Source organism: Petromyzon marinus, chromosome 73, assembly GCF_048934315.1.
Source record: "Petromyzon marinus isolate PM22_M1 ecotype Great Lakes invasive population chromosome 73, UKy_Petmar_22M1.pri1.0, whole genome shotgun sequence".
NCBI lineage: Eukaryota > Metazoa > Chordata > Hyperoartia > Petromyzontiformes > Petromyzontidae > Petromyzon > Petromyzon marinus.
The window spans coordinates 7,217,349-7,238,085 of record NC_133739.1 but is presented as its reverse complement, the minus strand read 5'-3'; the positions used below and the strand labels follow the sequence as shown (position 1 = coordinate 7,238,085).

Sequence of the window (20,737 nt, the reverse complement as noted above, 5' to 3'; positions counted from 1 at the left end):
GTCTTTGTGGGTCTCTGTGGGTCTCTGTGGGTGTCTGTGGGTCTCTGTGGGTCTGTATGGGTCTGTATGGGTCTCTGTGGGTTTGTGGGTCTGTGTAGGTCTGTGTAGGTCTGTGTAGGTCTCGGTGGATCTCCGTGGGTCTTTGTGGGTGTCTGTGGGTGTTTGTGGGTGTCTGTACGTCTATGCAGGTCTTTGTGGGTCTACGTGGGTCTGTATGGGTCTCTGTGGGTCTCTGTGGGTCTCTGTGGGTCTCTGTCGGTCTTTGTGGGTCTCTGTATGTCTATGTGGGTCTCTGTGGGTCTGTATGGGTCTATGTGGGTCTATGTAGGTCTCTGTGGGTCTATGTGGGTCTTTGTAGGTATCTGTGGGTCTTTGTGGGTATCTGTGGGTCTCTGTGGGTCTTTGTGGGTATCTGTGGGTCTCTGTGGGTTTTTGTGGGTCTCTGTGGGTCTGTATGGGTCTATGTGGGTCTATGTAGGGCTCTGTGGGTCTCTGTGGGTCTCTGTGGGTCTGTCTGGGTCTCTGTGGGTCTCTGTGGGTCTGTCTGGGTCTCTGTGGGTCTTTGTGGGTATCTGTGGGTCTATGTGGGTCTCTGTGGGTCTCTGTTTTTACACGCACACACACACGCGTGTTGTTGGCATGTCGCTCCGTGTGTCCATCTGTCTGCACAGGCGTGAGCAGCGAGGGCAGCCGAGCGAAGCCGGACACCTCGATCAGGCTCGTGGACAGGAACTGGTGAGGCTGTGAGAAGTCACTCTTCGGGGTCACGCTGGGGTCACGCTGGGGTCACGGTGGGGTCACGGTGGGGTCACGCTGGGGTCACGGTGGGGTCACGCAGGGGGACACCCATAGAGACCCATAGACGAACAAAGTGACGCATGGAGATCACGACCTCCTGTGTACCAGGCGAGGTAGTCAACATCTCGGCGTGGAACCCACGACCTCCTGTGTACCAGGCGAGGTAGTCAACATCTCAGCATGGAACCCACGACCTCCTGTGTACCACGCGAGGTAGTCAACATCTCAGCATGGAACCCACGACCTCCTGTGTACCAAGCGAGGTAGTCAACGTCTCAGCGTGGAACCCACGACCTCCTGTAAACCAGGCGAGGTAGTCAACATTTCAGCGTGGAACCCACGACCTCCTGTAGAACAGGCGAGGTAGTCAACATGTCAGCGTGGAACCCACGACCTCCTGTACATCAGGCGAGGTAGTCAACATCTCAGCATGGAACCCACGACCTCCTGTGTACCAGGCGAGGTAGTCAACATCTCAGCATGGAACCCACGACCTCCTGCGTACCAGGCGAGATAGTCAACGTCTCAGCATGGAACCCACGACCTTCTGTGTACCAGGCGAGATAGTCAACATCTCATAGCCACCGTGATGATGGTGGTGGTGGAACCCACGACCTCCTGTACACCAGGCGAGGTAGTCAACATCTCAGCGTTGAACCCACGACCTCCTGTGTACCAGGCGAGGTAGTCAACGTCTCAGCATGGAACCCACGACCTCCTGTGAACCAGGCGAGGTAGTCAACGTCTCAGCATGGAACCCACGACCTCCTGTACACCAGGCGAGGTAGTCAACGTCTCAACATGGAACCCACGACCTCCTGTGTACCAGGCGAGGTAGTCAACATCTCAGCGTGGAACCCACGACCTCCTGTGTACCAGGCGAGGTAGTCAACATCTCAGCATGGAACCCACGACCTCCTGTACACCAGGCGAGGTAGTCAACATCTCAGCGTGTAACCCACGACCTCCTGTACACCAGGCGAGGTAGTCAACATCTCAACATCGAACCCACGACCTCCTGTGTACCAGGCGAGGTAGTCAACATCTCAGCGTGGAACCCATGACCTCCTGTACACCAGGCGAGGTAGTCAACATCTCAGCATGGAACCCACGACCTCCTGTGTACCAGGCGAGGTAGTCAACATCTCAACGTGGAACCCACGACCTCCTGTACACCAGGCGAGGTAGTCAACATCTCAACGTGGAACCCACGACCTCCTGTACACCAGGCGAGGTAGTCAACATCTCAGCTGTGGAACCCACGATCTCCCGTGCACCAGGCGAGGTAGTCAACATCTCAGCATGGAACCCACGACCTCCTGTACACCAGGCGAGGTAGTCAACATCTCAGCGTGTAACCCACGACCTCCTGTACACCAGGCGAGGTAGTCAACGTCTCAGCGTGGAACCCACGACCTCCTGTAGACCAAGCCAGGTAGTCAACATCTCAGCGTGGAACCCACGACCTCCTGTACACCAGGCGAGGTAGTCAACATATCAGCATGGAACCCACGACCTCCTGTGTATAAGGCGAGGTACTTAACATCTCAGCATGGAACCCACGACCTCCTGCACACCGGGCAAGGTAGTCAACGTCTCAGCGTGGAACCCACGACCTCCTGTGTACCAGGCGAGGTAGTCAACGTCTCAGCATGGAACCCACGACCTCATGTGTACCAGGCGAGGTAGTCAACATCTGAACGTGGAACCCACGACCTCCTGTACACCAGGCGAGGTAGTCAACATCTCAGCATTGAACCCACGACCTCCTGTGTACCTGGCGAGGTAGTCAACGTCTCAGCATGGAACCCACGACCTCCTGTGTACCAGGCGAGGTAGTCAACATCTCATAGCCACCGTGATGATGGTGGTGGTGGAACCCACGACCTCTTGTGTATCAGGCGAGGTAGTCAACGTCTCAGCATGGAACCCACGACCTCCTGTGCACCAGGCAAGGTAGTCAACATCTCAGCATGGAACCCATGACCTCCTCTGTACCAGGCGAGGTAGTCAACATCTCAGCATGGAACCCACGACCTCCTCTGTACCAGGCGAGGTAGTCAACATCTCAGCATGGAACCCACGACCTCCTGTACACCAGGCGAGGTAGTCAACATCTCAGCATGGAACCCACGACCTCCTGTGCACCAGGCGAGGTAGTCAACATCTCAGCATGGAACCCACGACCTCCTCTGTACCAGGCGAGGTAGTCAACATCTCAGCATGGAACCCACGACCTGCTGTGTACCAGGTGAGGTAGTCAACATCTCAACGTAGAACCCACGACCTCCTGTACACCAGGCGAGGTAGTCAACATCTCAGCATGGAACCCACGACCTCCTGTATACCAGGCGAGGTAGTCAACGTCTCAGCATTGAACCCACGACCTCCTGTGTACCAGGCGAGGTAGTCAACATCTCAGCATTGAACCCACGACCTCCTGTGTACCAGGCGAGGTAGTCAACGTCTCAGCATTGAACCCACGACCTCCTGTTACCAGGCGAGGTAGTCAACATCTCAGCATTGAACCCACGACCTCCTGTGCACCAGGCGAGGTAGTCAACGTCTCAGCATTGAACCCACGACCTCCTGTGTACCAGGCGAGGTAGTCAACATCTCAGCATTGAACCCACGACCTCGTTTGTGCCAGGCGAGGTAGTCAACATCTCAGCATGGAACCCACGACCTCCTGTGTACCAGGCGAGGTAGTCAACATCTCAGCATGGAACCCACGACCTCCTGTGGACCAGGCGAGGTAGTCAACGTCTCAGCATGGAACCCACGACCTCCTGTGTACCAGGCGAGGTAGTCAACATCTCTGCATGGATCCCACGACCTCCTGTGTACCAGGCGAGGTAGTCAACATCTCAGCATGGAACCCACGACCTCCTGTGCACCGGGCGAGGTAGTCAACATCTCATAGCCACCGTGATGATGGTGGTGGTGGAACCCACGACCTCCTGTGTACCAGGCGAGGTAGTCAACATCTCATAGCCACCGTGATGATGATGGTTGTGGAACCCACGACCTCCTGTACACCAGGCGAGGTAGTCAACATCTCATAGCCACCGTGATGATGGTGGTGGTGGAACCCACGACCTCCTGTGTACCAGGCGAGGTAGTCAACATCTCATAGCCACCGTGATGATGGTGGTGGTGGAACCCACGACCTCCTGTGTACCAGGCGAGGTAGTCAACATCTCATAGCCACCGTGATGATGGTGGTGGTGGAACCCACGACCTCCTTTGCACCAGGCGAGGTAGTCAACATCTCATAGCCACCGTGATGATGGTGGTGGTGGAACCCACGACCTCCTGTGTACCTGGCGAGGTAGTCAACATCTCATAGCCACCGTGATGATGGTGGTGGTGGAACCCACGACCTCCTGTGTACCTGGCGAGGTAGTCAACATCTCATAGCCACCGTGATGATGGTGGTGGTGGAACCCACGATCTCCTGTGTACCAGGCGAGGTAGTCAACATCTCATAGCCACCGTGATGATGGTGGTGGTGGAACCCACGACCTCCTGTGTACCAGGCGAGGTAGTCAACATCTCAGCATGGAACCCACGACCTCCTGTGTACCAGCAAGGTAGTCAACATCTCAGCATGGAACCCACGACCTCCTGTGTACCAGCAAGGTAGTCAACATCTCATAGCCACCGTGATGATGGTGGTGGTGGAACCCACGATCTCCTGTGTACCAGGCGAGGTAGTCAACATCTCATAGCCACCGTGATGATGGTGGTGGTGGAACCCACGACCTCCTGTGAACCAGGCGAGGTAGTCAACATCTCATAGCCACCGTGATGATGGTGGTGGTGGAACCCACGACCTCCTGTGGACCAGGCGAGGTAGTCAACATCTCATAGCCACCGTGATGATGGTGGTGGTGGAACCCACGACCTCCTGTGTACCAGGCGAGGTAGTCAACATCTCATAGCCACCGTGATGATGGTGGTGGTGGAACCCACGACCTCCTGTGTACCAGGCGAGGTAGTCAACATCTCAGCATGGAACTCACGACCTCCTGTGTACCAGCGAGGTAGTCAACATCTCATAGCCACCGTGATGATGGTGGTGGTGGAACCCACGATGTCCTGTGTACCAGGCGAGGTAGTCAACATCTCATAGCCACCGTGATGATGGTGGTGGTGGAACCCACGACCTCCTGTGAACCAGGCGAGGTAGTCAACATCTCATAGCCACCGTGATGATGGTGGTGGTGGAACCCACGACCTCCTGTGTACCAGGCGAGGTAGTCAACATCTCATAGCCACCGTGATGATGGTGGTGGTGGAACCCACGACCTCCTGTGTACCTGGCGAGGTAGTCAACATCTCATAGCCACCGTGATGATGGTGGTGGTGGAACCCACGATCTCCTGTGTACCAGGCGAGGTAGTCAACATCTCATAGCCACCGTGATGATGGTGGTGGTGGAACCCACGACCTCCTGTGTACCAGGCGAGGTAGTCAACATCTCAGCATGGAACCCACGACCTCCTGTGTACCAGCAAGGTAGTCAACATCTCATAGCCACCGTGATGATGGTGGTGGTGGAACCCACGATCTCCTGTGTACCAGGCGAGGTAGTCAACATCTCATAGCCACCGTGATGATGGTGGTGGTGGAACCCACGACCTCCTGTGAACCAGGCGAGGTAGTCAACATCTCATAGCCACCGTGATGATGGTGGTGGTGGAACCCACGACCTCCTGTGGACCAGGCGAGGCAGTCAACATCTCAGCATGGAACCCACGACCTCCTGTGTACCAGCAAGGTAGTCAACATCTCATAGCCACCGTGATGATGGTGGTGGTGGAACCCACGATCTCCTGTGTACCAGGCGAGGTAGTCAACATCTCATAGCCACCGTGATGATGGTGGTGGTGGAACCCACGACCTCCTGTGAACCAGGCGAGGTAGTCAACATCTCATAGCCACCGTGATGATGGTGGTGGTGGAACCCACGACCTCCTGTGGACCAGGCGAGGTAGTCAACATCTCATAGCCACCGTGATGATGGTGGTGGTGGAACCCACGACCTCCTGTGTACCAGGCGAGGTAGTCAACATCTCAGCATGGAACTCACGACCTCCTGTGTACCAGCGAGGTAGTCAACATCTCATAGCCACCGTGATGATGGTGGTGGTGGAACCCACGATGTCCTGTGTACCAGGCGAGGTAGTCAACATCTCATAGCCACCGTGATGATGGTGGTGGTGGAACCCACGACCTCCTGTGTACCAGGCGAGGTAGTCAACATCTCATAGCCACCGTGATGATGGTGGTGGTGGAACCCACGACCTCCTGTGTACCAGGCGAGGTAGTCAACATCTCATAGCCACCGTGATGATGGTGGTGGTGGAACCCACGACCTCCTGTGTACCAGGCGAGGTAGTCAACATCTCAGCATGGAACTCACGACCTCCTGTGTACCAGCGAGGTAGTCAACATCTCATAGCCACCGTGATGATGGTGGTGGTGGAACCCACGATGTCCTGTGTACCAGGCGAGGTAGTCAACATCTCATAGCCACCGTGATGATGGTGGTGGTGGAACCCACGACCTCCTGTGTACCAGGCGAGGTAGTCAACATCTCAGCATGGAACCCACGACCTCCTGTGCACCAGGTAAGGTAGTCAACATCTCCCGTTCGTTCTGTTTCAGGTCCCTCTGCATCCGTCTGCCCGGGATCTTAGGCCCCGCCCGCGCCTCCTCATTGGTCAAATCCGCGCGGGGCGGGGCCGGGCGGCCCCTCTCGCAGCAGCCAATCACGGACGAGGACGTCGTGCTCGCCGTCGCCAAGTGCGTGGAGCACGTGGAGCAGTACGGTGGGTGGGGTGGGTGGTGTGGGTGGGGTGGGTGGTGTGGGTGGTGTGGGTGGGGTGGGGGGTGTGGGTGGGGGGGGGTGGTGTGGGTGGTGTGGGTGGTTTGTGGGTGGGTGGTGTGGGTGGGTGTGTGGGGTGGGTGGGGTGGGTGGGTGTGTGGGTGGTGTGTGGGTGGTGTGTTGGTGGGTGGGTGGAGTGGGTGGTGTGGGTACGGTGGGTGGATGGTGTGGGTGGGGTGGGTGGTTTGTGGGTGGGTATGTGGGGTGGGGTGGGTGGGGTGGGTGGTGTGGGTGGGTGGTGTGGGTGGGGTGGGTGGGGTGGGGGGTGGTTTGTGGGTGGGTGGTGTGGGTGGGTGTGTGGGGTGGGTGGGGTGGGTGGTGTGGGTACGGTGGGTGGGTGGTGTGGGTGGGTGTGTGGGGTGGGTGGTGTGGGGTGGCTGGGGTGGGTGGTGTGTGGGTGGGTGGAGTGGGTGGTGTGGGTAGGTGGTGTGGGTGGGGTGGGTGGGTTGGGGTGAAGTACTGTGTCATTGGGTCACTCTGTCACTGTGTCACTCTGTCACTGAGTCACTGTGCCACTGTGTCACTGTGTCTCTGTGTCACTGTGTCTCTGTGTCACTGTGTCACTGGGTCACTGTGTCACTTTGTCATTGTGTCACTGTGTCACTGTGTCATTGTGTCACTGTGTCATTGTGTCACTGTGTCACTGTATCACTGTGTCTCTGTGCCACTGTGTGACTGTGTCACTGTCTCACTGTGTCTCTGTGTCACTGTGTCACTGTGTCAATGTCTCACTGTGTCACTGTGTCACTGTCTCACTGTGTCACTGTGTCACTCTGTCACTGTGTCTCTGTGTCACTGTGTCGCTGGGTCACTGGGTCACTGTGTCACTGTGTCACTGGGTCACTGTGTCACTGTCTCACTGTGTCACTGTGTCACTCTGTCACTGGGTCACTGTGTCACTGTGTCACTCTGTCACTGTGTCACTGTGTCAATGTCTCACTCTGTCACTGTGTCACTGTCACTGTGTCTCTGTGTCACTGTGTCACTGTGTCGCTGGGTCACTGGGTCACTGTGTCACTGGGTCACTGTGTCACTGTCTCACTGTGTCACTGTGTCACTCTGGCACTGGGTCACTGTGTCACTGTGTCACTGTCACTGTGTCACTGTGTCTCTGTGTCACCGTGTCACTGTGTCACTCTGTCACTGTGTCACTGTGTCTCTGTGTCACTGTATCACTGTGTCACTGTGTCACTGGGTCACTGTGTCACTCTGTCACTGTATCACTGTGTCACTGTATCACTCTGTCACTGTGTCACTGTGTCACTGTGTCTCTGGGTCACTGTGTCACTCTGTCACTGTGTCACTGTGTCTCTGTGTCACTCTGTCTCTGTGTCACTCTGTCACTGGGTCACTGTGTCACTGTGTCACTCTGTCACTGTGTCACTGTGTCTCTGTGTCACTGTGTCACTGTGACTCTGTGTCACTGTGTCTCTGTGTCACTCTGTCACTGTGTCACTGTGTCTCTGTGTCACTGTGTCACTCTGTCACTGTGTCACAGTATCACTGGGTCACTGTGTCACTGTCTCACTGTGTCACTGTGTCACTCTGTCACTCTGTCACTGTGTCTCTGTGTCACTGTGTCACTCTGTCACTCTGTCACTGTGTCACTCTGTCACTGTGTCACTGTGTCACTCTGTCACTGTGTCACTGTGTCTCTGTGTCACTCTGTCACTGTGTCACTGTATCACTCTGTCACTGTGTCACTGTGTCACTCTGTCACTGTGTCACAGTATCACTGGGTCACTGTGTCACTGTCTCACTGTGTCACTGTGTCACTCTGTCACTCTGTCACTGTGTCACTCTGTCACTGTGTCACTGTATCACTGTGTCACTGTGTCACCGTGCCACCGGGTCACCGATTGTAGCGTGCGGTGTGCGACTCTCTAGGCCTGATGCGTGAGGGTCTGTACCGAACCGTCGGCGTCGCCAGCGCCACCGAAGCCCTTGTGGAGAGGCTCTGGGCAGATCCCCGCTCGGCTGTCCTGGAGCCCGGCCAGGGGAACGTGGAGTTGGCGGCCAGTGCGCTCAAGGCCATCCTGCGCCAGGCCCCGACGTCCTTGATCCCGAGTGGGAGCGAGTGGACCAGCGTGGCCCGTGAGCTCGTTCACTCATTCACTCATTAATTAATTCATTCACTCGCTCATTCACTCATTCATTCACTCACTCGCTCATTCACTCACTCATACACTCACTCACTCATACACTCATACACTCACTCATACACTAACTCATACAATCACTCACTGATACACTCACTCATATACTCACTCATGCACTCACTCGTGCAATCACTCACACACAGACACACTACACACAAAGACAAAGCTCCCCCAGGTAGCCTCTAGCAGGCTGTAGGGGCAAGTGCTGTTACACACAGAGACAAAGCTCCCCCAGGTAGCCTCTAGCAGGGCTGCAGGGGCAAGTGCTGTTACACACAGACACAGACAAAGCTCCCCCAGGTAGCCTCTAGCAGGGCTGCAGGGGCAAGTGCTGTTACACACAGACAGACAAAGCTCCCCCAGGTAGCCTCTAGCAGGGCTTTAGGGGCAAGTGCTGTTACACACAGACACAGACAAAGCTCCCCCAGGTAGCCTCTAGCAGGGCTGCAGGGGCAAGTGCAGTTACACACAGACACAGAGACAAAGCTCCCCCGTGTAGCCTCTAGCAGGCCGTAGGGGCAAGTGCTGTTACACACACACACAAAGCTCCCCCAGGTAGCCTCTATCAGGCTGTAGGGGCAAGTGCTGTTACACACACACAGACAAAGCTCCCCCTTGTAGCCTCTAGCAGGGCTGTTGGGGCAAGTGCTGTTACACACACACAGAGACAAAGCTCCCCCAGGTAGCCTTTAGCAGGCTGTAGGGGCAAGTGCTGTTACACACACACAGAGACAAAGCTCCCCCAGGTAGCCTCTAGCAGGGCTGCAGGGGCAAGTGCTGTTACACACACACACAGAGACAAAGCTCCCCCAGGTAGCCTCTAGCAGGGCTGCAGGGGCAAGTGCTGTTAGTAGCGAGCAGCAGCAGCAGCAGCGTCAATGAAGGCTACCGGCACTGTGGCTACACACACACACACGGAGGTGGTGGGTGGGTGGCCACCACCAGCACCACCACGCCCGGCCGCCTTTGTCTCTCTCCCCCTCAGTGGCGGTGTTTACACCTTGGCCCGGGTAGCGAGTTACTGTCACTCCACGCCGCAGATGGACGGACGGACGGAGCTGACTGCATGCAGGCTGAGACCCGAACGTCAACACAACGTTAGGCCACAACCCACGGGTCTCTCCCACGTCGGAGTGGTGTTCAACCGGACTGACCCGTGACCCATCACGCCACGGAGCTAACGCGTGAACTCCTTTGACCGGTGACCCTGCCTTGACCTGTTGACCCCTCTGACCCTCGTGCCCTACAGGTGAGGCTGACCCCCAGGTGAAGGCGGACAAGTACAGGCAGAGGATCGCATCGCTACCCAGCACCCAGCGCAGCACCCTACACTACCTGCTACAGCACCTCCACAAGTAGACACGCACAGTGTACACACACACACGTGTACACACACACACACCCGTGTACACACACACGTGTACACACACAAACACACGTGTACACACACACGTGTACACACACACGTGTACACACACACACAGTGTACACACACACACGTGTACACACACACACACACGTGTACACACACACACGTGTACACACACACACGTGTACACACACACACAGTGTACACACACACACGTGTACACACACACGTGTACACACACACACAGGTGTACACACACACACACGTGTACACACACACGTGTACACACACACGTGTACACACACACGTGTACACAAACACACACACGTGTACACACACACACGTGTACACACACACACACGTGTACACACACACACGCACGTGTACACACACACGTGTACACACACACACGTGTACACACACAGACACGTGTACACACACACGTGTACACACACACACGTGTACACACACACGTGTACACACACACACGTGTACACAAACACACACACGTGTACACACACACACGTGTACACACACACGTGTACACACACACACGTGTACACACACGTGTACACACACACACACACGTGTACACACACGTGTACACACACACACACACGTGTACACACACACGTGTACACACACACGTGTACACACACACACGTCTACACACACACGTGTACACAAACACACGTGTACACACACACACGTGTACACACACACACACGTGTACACACACGTGTACACACACACACGTGTACACACACACACACACGTGTACACACACACGTGTACACACACACACGTGTACACACACAACAACAACAACAACCGCCATTCGCCACTAAGTGGCGGTGACGTCACCACGACGCTTGTGCCAGGCTATGTGCACCGTGAGGCCACGTGAAGTGTCGAACGCCCGCTGGCAGGAGGTCACGGGGCAGACCCAGGTGCCACGGGTCGACTGACTGAGATGACTGGCTGATGCACCACCTGTGCCCCCTACTGTGCCAACCTGCTGTGCTTTAGCCACCCGGCGCTCCGCTCGTTGTTGTGAGCGTCGCTCCTCCGCCCTCCGTTGTTGTTGGAGGGCGACTGCCTCCAACTGCCCAGTAGCATCCTTCACGAGCCTCCTCCACAGAGGCCGATCTTGACACCGCTGGTACCAGTCATCGGCAAGTCCACTCAGCTCCACGTCCTCCTGTACCACATCACTCCCATCTCTTCTCTAGCCCGTGCCGCGCCCGCTTAGCCCCCTCAATCCTGCCAAACAAAAGCTGTTTCGGCATGCGGTGGCTGGGCATGCGGGCTACATGACCCAGCCATCGCAGCCTTGCCTGCCGGAGGAGCTCACCGATGGGACCCTGCCCAGATCTTTCCAGGATTTGTGAGCTCCTCACACAATCCAGTCTGGTTAAACCCAGGATGGATCATAGGCAGGCCAGCCTAAATGTTTCTAACCGGCGAAGATGTTCCATTAGGGGGGTCCACGTTTCGCAAGCGTAGAGAAGGGAGGGAATGACCGTGGCCGAGAAGACCTGAAGCTTAGTGCGGAGCGACAGACCAGGTAGCTTCCACACAGCGTTACGCAACCGATGAAAAGATATTGCCGCTCGACTGATTCGGAGTGAGACCTCTGCTGTTAAACTGGAGTCAGTCATAAGCACACTGCCCAGGTATGGGAAACTCTCCACTCTCTCCACAACTGCCTCATCACCGATTGGGAGTTGTGGGGGTGGAGTGTCCGATGGTACAAAATACCCAGGCAGGTGCTTAGTCTTGGTGGGGCTGATGGTAAGGCCCCATCTCTTAGTGGCATGCTCCAGTCTCAGCAGCAGCGTCTCCAACTCCTCCTCCGAATGAGCAGCTATTACCAAATCATCGGCATACATAACATGGGTGAGCAATAGGGAGCCATCCCTTGACCGCACCCGGGCATCGATCAGCCTCCCATTATATCTGTACCATATGGAGATTCCCCCGGTACAGCTATTGAAGGCTTCATGAACTACGTGGTTTAAATAGATGTTAAGTAATGTGGGAGCCAGAGGACATCCCTGTCGCACCCCAAGGTGTACAGGGAATGGCTCTGACTCCCGGCCACGTAATTTTACCCGGGCCCGCTCACCATCATGAAGGTCCTTAATGATCGTGAGCAGAGGGTCAGGGACTCCAAAAGCATGACGAACAACCCAGAGCCCAGGCCTACTGATGGTATCATAGGCGTTGACCAGGTCAATAAAGCAGAGATGTAGGTCTTGCTGGAATTCCCTACACCTCTGCTGTAGCAGACGGACAGAAAAAAAGACATCTGAGCAGGACCGCCCTTTCCTGAAACTGCATTGGGGCTCCGCAAGCCTCTCCTCAGCGTGCCTGGCAAGGCAATGTTGAATAATCCTTGCCAGGACCTTTCCCGGCACACTGAGGAGTGAGATGCCCCTGTAGTTGTTACAGTCTGTGCGGTCCCCTTCTTAAAGTGGGGGACCACCAGGGCATCCTTCCAATCCTGCGGAACCCGTCCAGTGGTCCAGAGTGTTGTTATGATGTCATATAGGGCAGTCTGTGCACAAACGCCACCCTCCCTCAGCATTTCGCTTGGGAAATCATCTCTGCCCGGTGCCTTTCCTGGTCTCAGACTCCAGATCGCCTTCAGTACTTCCTCAACAGATGGCACCTCAGCCAGCCACTCACAGGAGGTGACTTTTTCCAATATTTGAGGCACCGCAGCCTCAGCAGGGTCATCCCCACTTTGTGCCACGATGTTTTCCTGGCTGAGGGATTTCCCCTCCCCCAGGACCTCACAAAAATGCTCAGAAAATCTGCAAAACTGTTCCTGGGGGTCGGAGATTGGATCACCGTTTTTTCCCCTAATGATGGTAATAGGTGTGGTGCTGCAGGTTACTTTTTTGATGGAGTTAAATAGAGATTTGTGATCGCGGGCCACTGAGGCAGACTCCATCTCCTCAGCAACCCGCGACCACCACCCATCCTTGCAGCGCCTCACGGCTCTCGGAACCTCCGAGCGAAGGCTGCGGTAAGCCTCCTCATTCTCTGACGTGGGATTCTGTAGCCGATGACAGTGGGCCTGTCGCTTTTTCTCAACCATCCTGAACACCTCCTCTGTCAGCCAGGATCTCTGGGGAGGTCTGGACCGCGTACCCAAAGCAGCCATTGCAGCTGCATGAGTCACAGTCCTAAACCTCGCCCATTTACCCTCGACATCAGGAGGAGTCGGGGACGATGCCAATCCCAGCCGCAAGCGATGATGAAATTCTCGCTTGCAACTTTCATCAGATAACTGAGACCAGGCCACTTTAGGTCGGAATGGGGTCCTGGGTGTACACCCACCACCGGAGTGGAAGAATGGCAGGCGCATCTTACAGATGACACAGAGACACACACACATACTCACAGACACACACACACAGACACACACACAGACACACACACGCACAGACACACAGACACACTCACACACACTCGCTCACATAGCCGCCGCTCGCTAACAGCACTTTGCCCCCACAGTCTGTGACAGGCTACACGGGGGATCTTTGTCTTTATATTTTTTTGTGGTGGGGTGGTCAATCTCTGTTCAGGGTTCAGCTCTACTCCAGCCAGAACCGGATGCCAGTGGAGAACCTTGTGACCATCTTCATCCCGGCTCTGTTCCACACCGACCTACTGGAGAAACAGACGGCACGGCTACTCAGGGATCTCATCGAGATGTACCCAAGCATATCCCAAGGGGCACACAGGTGTGCATGGTCAGGCAGTCACTCACACACTCACTCACTCATACACTCATACACTCACTCACTCACTCTTACACTCACTCACTCACTGTTACACTCACTCACTCATACACTCACTCACTCACTCTTACACTCACTCATACACTCACTCATACACTCACTCACTCATACACTCACTCACTCATACACTCACTCACTCTTACACTCACTCACTCACTCTTACACTCACTCACTCACTCATACACTCACTCATACACTCACTCATACACTCACTCACTCATAGACTCACTCACTCATACACTCACTCACTCATACACTCACTCATACTCTCACTCATACACTCACTCATACACTCACTCATACACTCACTCATACACTCACTCACTCATACACTCACTCAAACACTCACTCATACACTCACTCATACACTCACTCACTCATACACTCACTCACTCTTACACTCACTCATACACTCACTCACTCATACACTCACTCACTCACACACTCTTACACTCACTCATACACTCACTCACTCAAACAACTCACTCATACACTCACTCACTCACACACTCTTACACTCACTCACTCATACACTCACTCATATACTCACTCATACACTCACTCACTCATACACTCACTCACTCATACACTCATTCACCACTCACTCACTCATACACTCACTCATACACTCACTCACCACTCACTCATACACTCACCACTCATTCACTCAGGTGTGTAACTCAGGCGCGTGTCTGCGTCTCTCCAGATGAACGACTCTGACCTACGGAATTTGCGGTTCAAGACGCAAAACTTTCATGGAGACACACGGGGAGACACACGGGGAGAGACACGGGGAGAGACACCGGGAGACACGGGGAGACACACGGGGAGAGACACGGGGAGACACACGGGGAGAGACACGTGGAGACACACGGGGAGAGACACGGGGAGATACACGGGGAGAGACACGGGGAGAGACACGGGGAGAGACACCGGGAGACACGGGGGGAGACACGGGGAGAGACACGGGGAGAGACACCGGGAGACACGGGGGGAGACACGGGGAGAGACACGGGGGGAGAGGTGAGACACGGGGAGAGACACGGAGAGAGACACGGGGAGAGACACCGGGAGACACGGGGGGAGACACGGGGAGAGACACGGGGGGAGACACGGGGGGAGACACGGGGAGAGACACGGGGGGAGACACGGGGGGAGACACGGAGAGAGACACGGAGAGAGACACGGGGGACACACGGGAATAATGGTGATGCTCTTTGTAACGATGGCAATGTTGATGGTGGTGGTAGCGTTAACACTGCTGATGTAGTGTACAGTGTATAGTGTAGTGTATGGTGTAGTGTATGGTGTAGTGTATAGTGTAGTGTATGGTGTATTGTAGTGTATAGTGTAGTGTATGGTGTAGTGTATAGTGTAGTGTATAGTGTAGTGTGTGGTGTAGTGTATGGTGTAGTGTATGGTGTATTGTAGTGTATAGTGTAGTGTATAGTGTAGTGTATGGTGTAGTGTATAGTGTAGTGTATGGTGTAGTGTATGGTGTATTGTAGTGCATAGTTTAGTGTACGGTGTAGTGTATGGTGTATTGTAGTGTATGGTGTATTGTAGTGTATAGTGTAGTGTATAGTGTATGGTGTAGTGTATAGTGTAGTGTATGTTGTAGTGTATAGTGTAGTGTATGGTGTAGTGTAGTTTAGCGTGTAGTGTATGGTGTAGTGTATAGTGTATAGTGTAGTGTATAGTGTAGTGTAGTGTATAGTGTAGTGTATAGTGTAGTGTGTAGTGTATGGTGTATTGTAGTGTATAGTGCAATGTATAGTGTAGTGTATGGTGTAGTGTATAGTGTAGTGTATAGTGTAGTGTATGGTGTAGTGTATGGTGTAGTGTATGGTGTAGTGTAGTGTATAGTGTAGTGTATAGTGTATGGTATAGTGTAGTGTATAGTGAAGTGTATGGTGTATTGTAGTGTATAGTGTAGTGTATAGTGTAGTGTATAGTGTAGTGTGTAGTGTATAGTGTAGTGTATAGTGTAGTGTATGGTGTAGTGTATGTAGTGTATAGTGTAGTGTGTAGTGTAGTGTATAGTGTAGTGTATGGTGTATTGTAGTGTATAGTGTAGTGTATGGTGTAGTGTATGGTGTATTGTAGTGTATAGTGTAGTGTATAGTGTAGTGTATGGTGTAGTGTAACTAGGGGTTAGAGCTTGTGGGCTTACTCATTGTGGCTACTAGGGGTTAGAGCTTGTGGGCTTACTCATTGTGGCTACTAGGGGTTAGAGCTTGTGGGCTTACTCATTGTGGCTATTAGGGGTTAGAGCTTGTGGGCTTACTATTTGTAGCTACTAGGGGTTAGAGCTTGTGGGCTTACTCATTGTGGCTACTAGGGGTTAGAGCTTGTGGGCTTACTCATTGTGGCTACTAGGGGTTAGAGCTTGTGGGCTCTCATTGTGGCTACTAGGGGTTAGAGCTTGTGGGCTTACTCATTGTGGCTACTAGGGGTTAGAGCTTGTGGGCTTACTCATTGTGGCTACTAGGGGTTAGAGCTTGTGGGCTTACTCATTGTGGCTACTAGGGGGTTAGAGCTTGTGGGCTTACTCATTGTGGCTACTAGGGGTTAGAGCTTGTGGGCTACTCATTGTGGTTACTAGGGGTTAGAGCTTGTTGGCTTACTCATTGTGGATACTAGGGGTCAGTTTGTGGGCTTACTCATTGTGGTTACTAGGGGTTAGCTTGTGGGCTTACTCATTGTGGATACTAGGGGTCAGCTTGTGGGCTTACTCATTGTGGTTACTAGGGGTTAGCTTGTGGGCTTACTCATTGTGGCTACTAGGAGTTAGCTTGTGGGCTACTCATTGTGGATACTAGGGGTTAGAGCTTGTGGGCTACTAATTGTGGATACTAGGGGTTAGCTTGTGGGCTTACTCATTGTGGTTACTAGGGGTCAGCTTGTAGGATTACTCATTGTGGCTACTAGGGGTTAGAGCTTGTGGACTTACTCATTGTGGCTACTAGGGGTCAGCTTGTGGGCTTACTCCTTGTGGCTACTAGGGGTCAGCTTGTGGGCTTACTCATTGTGGTTACTAGGGGTTAGAGCTTGTGGACTTACTCATTGTGGCTACTAGGGGTTAGAGCTTGTGGGCTAACTCATTGTGACTACTAGGGGTTAGAGCTTGTGGGCTTACTCATTGTGGTTACTGGGGGTTAGAGCTTATGGGCTTACTCCTTGTGGCTACTAGGGGTTAGCTTGTGGGCTTACTCCTTGTGGCTACTAGGGGTTAGCTTGTGGGCTTACTCATTGTGGCTACTAGGGGTTAGAGCTTGTGGGCTTACTCATTGTGGATGCTAGGGGTTAGCTTGTGGGCTTACTCATTGTGGATACTAGGGCTATCGTGAAGGGATGAGGCGAAATAGGTCAAACTTACACACAACCAAGAGAAACTGCGTTCCATAGGGAAAAAGAGCCGCCCAACCGTCTTTGTCTTCCCGCAGCACGGGATAGCAAGGAATGTAACGCCCAGAGCGAGGGAAATGACTTTTAATAAATGACACAAAGATAAAGATCCCCCGTGTAGCCTTAACAGACTGTAGGAGCGAGTGCTGTTAGCGAGTGGCACCTATGAAGGCCGGAACGGCACACGAGGGGGTGGGTGGCCAGCACCACGCCCGACCGCCTTGGCCTCCCCAGTCACGATGTTCACTACACACCGCACCAGGTACTCATTTGAGGCTGAGTCGATCTAGGGGAGGCCCGGGACCGGTTCAGATGAACGTCATCGCAGCGCCACCGAGGAAGGGTGCCCTTTTTTGAGCTGCCGTTTTGTATTCACAAGAGGTGGTGGTCATTTTTTAGAGCTGCCGTTTTGTATTTACAAGAGGTGGTCATTTTTTGAGCTGCCCTCTCTCTCTCTCTCTGCCTCCCTGTCCGTCTTTCCTCCCTCCTTACCTCTTGGTGGACGTGTATATGTATTTCTACCGACCGTGTACCTCGTATTTTTCATTCTATCTACGCCGGTATGCGCAATCCAAAGGTTGAACGCGAAATTTAACACTCCTCTGAAATTCGTGGTCCGCCAGGAAGTGTCTAACTGTGTTGTTGGCCTGACTGGATGTGGCTTCACGTAAATTGTTTTTTTCGAGCTTGTTGAATTCTCGTCTCTCATCTTTTTGTTGTTTGTATTTACCTCCGCGATTTGTTCTTGACACCCGGCGAAGACCCGCCTGCATTGCGATCGAAACGTCGCGATCATATATATATATGTTTTTGTTTTCGATACAATTTCATCGTACTTCTACATGCGTGACTTGACCGAAAAAAAAAACAACGAGTGAGGGTGCCCAGCCGGCAGCGGGGCGAGCCGCGGGCGCTAGCCGACGACGGGATCGCCGCGCGACGGCTCTGCCCATCAACTGCGGGACCGAACTCCGGCCGCCCCCCCCCCCCCCCCCCCCCGTGTGAGAGGAGGGAGGACCCAGCTAATCCGTACGATACGCACGGCGCCATCGCGTTGCCCGACGTCAGCCCGACGTCACGTAACTGCCCGAGAACGCATCCGCACTCGAAGCAAACGCGAATCATTCGCGAGAAGGCGGATTGTGGTTTTCACACCCGATGACGACGGCGGCGACAACTGCTTGCTTTGCGTTGCGTTCGAAACGTCGTGGGGAATTTTACCGTTTTGTATTTGTATTATTTTGTTTCCCTTCCACGTGGCTTTACCGAAAGAGCCAAGAATAATTAGAAGACTGATCGTGAAGTCGCGTGAACCATCGGCTGGCCGTGAAGGCATCTCGGCTCGTCGAGTGATAACGATACGTCGTTTATAAGTACGTTAATATATTTTTTATCTTCTTGTTTTACGTGATTTTACTTCCAATCGCATAAATTGCCGACAGATGCATCGATACAAACGAAACTATTTGAAACCTCCGTCACGAATCTACATGCCCACAGAGAGAATGTCGTGTTGAACCTGTTTTTTATCGTGTAATCTTGTCGACGAATTAATTGAAACTTGGCCAAAGATAAGCATCTCCCGTAGGAGGGCACGCACACCGTCATTCCAAGACATTTCGTTAATTATATAATCTTGCCGATGAATCTATTGACGTATACCTTTGCCTTTGGGGTACAACAATTTGCTTTATTGCCTGTCGGTATGAAAATCGTTGCATGAATTTTTAAGGACTTTTCCTCTCGCCGATATATGCTCGCGTTGCTCTGACGAAGTCATCGTCTGTTCTGTTACCCAGTTAACAAACGTGAACATTGAGGGTTAAATGTATGAATCCATGAAGCCTTAGCCAAATCGATGAGTATTTGCTGAAGCAGGCGTACTGCCACACACCCCTTGCTCCAAGACATTTCGCAATTACGTAATCTTGCTCATGAATTAATTGCGGTATACTTTGCCTTCAGGACAGGCTTCTTCGTTGCCTTTCGTATGAATGTCGTCGCGTGAAATTTTTAAGGACTTTTGATTCCCGTCGCCGTGCATGCTCTCGTTACTCTGAGGAAGTAATCAATTGTTCTGTTACCCAGTTAACAAACGTGATCATTGAGGGTTAGATGTATGGATCGACGAGGGGGAACATCTCCTCGGGTACTGTGTTGACAATTTCAAGCATAAGAATTCGCATATTAGAGTGTTAAGGTTTTGTTTAGAAATTAAAATTGCTTGACACAGAAGTGTCTGAGCGTTTCTTTCCCAAGTTCACGCTTAATAATCTTAATCATAAGAACTGTATCCTGCGGTGAGATTTTAATTTGGAGACCTGACGTAAAACACACCAATACACAATCAGTAAACGTTAAAGCGAGAATAATTGTATTATACCGATCGATAATACGAACCTAGACATTGAAGCCGAGTTTAACCTGGCGCACTCATTGTGGCTACTAGGGGTTAGAGCTTGTGGGCTAACTCACTGTGGCTACTAGGGGTTAGAGATTGTGGGATTACTCATTGTGCTTACTAGGGGTTAGCTTGTGGGCTTACTCCTTGTGGCTACTAGGGGTTAGAGCTTGTGGGCTTACTCATTGTGGCTACTAGGAGTTAGAGCTTGTGGGCTTACTCATTGTGGCTACTAGGGGTCAGCTTGTGGGCTTACTCATTGTGGCTACTAGGGGTTAGCTTGTGGGCTAACTCATTGTGGCTACTAGGGGTTAGAGATTGTGGGATTACTCATTGTGCTTACTAGGGGTTAGCTTGTGGGCTTACTCATCTTGGCTACTAGGGGTTAGAGCTTGTGGGCTTACTCATTGTGGCTACTAGGGGTTAGAGCTTGTGGGCTTACTCATTGTGGCTACTAGGGGTTAGAGATTGTGGGCTTACTCATTGTGGCTACTAGGGGTTAGAGTTTGTGGGCTTACTCATTGTGGCTACTAGGGGTTAGAGCTTGTGGGCTTACTCATTGTGGCTACTAGGGGTTAGAGCTTGTGGGCTTATTCATTGTGGCTACTAGGGGTTAGAGCTTGTGGGGTTTCTCACTGTGGCTACTAGGGGTTAGCTTGTGGGCTTACTCATTGTGGTTACTAGGGGTTAGAGCTTGTGGGCTTACTCATTGTGGCTACTAGGGGTCAGCTTGTGGGCTTACTCATTGTGACTACTCGGGGTTAGAGCTTGTGGGCTTACTCATTGTGGTTACTAGGGGTCAGCTTGTGGGCTTACTCATTGTGACTACTAGGGGTTAGAGCTTGTGGGCTTACTCATTGTGACTACTAGGGGGTTAGAGCTTGTGGGCTTACTCAT

The 20,737-nt window shown here is 53.1% G+C and overlaps 1 protein-coding gene across 1 annotated transcript in view; it reads left to right on the top strand.

Moving 5' to 3' along the window:
* LOC116957382 (arf-GAP with Rho-GAP domain, ANK repeat and PH domain-containing protein 1-like) overlaps nucleotides 1-19,674 on the top strand; it is an 87,215-nt gene extending 67,541 nt beyond the window's left edge. Inside the window, exons 14-19 of the mRNA XM_032979500.2 lie at nucleotides 672-735; nucleotides 6,472-6,635; nucleotides 8,579-8,785; nucleotides 10,100-10,205; nucleotides 13,816-13,974; nucleotides 14,738-19,674. Coding sequence (XP_032835391.1) covers nucleotides 672-735; nucleotides 6,472-6,635; nucleotides 8,579-8,785; nucleotides 10,100-10,205; nucleotides 13,816-13,974; nucleotides 14,738-14,741 — 704 coding nt within the window. The 3' untranslated portion in view covers nucleotides 14,742-19,674. The remainder of the gene's footprint in view (nucleotides 1-671; nucleotides 736-6,471; nucleotides 6,636-8,578; nucleotides 8,786-10,099; nucleotides 10,206-13,815; nucleotides 13,975-14,737) is intronic.
* Nucleotides 19,675-20,737: the final 1,063 nt, after the last annotated feature.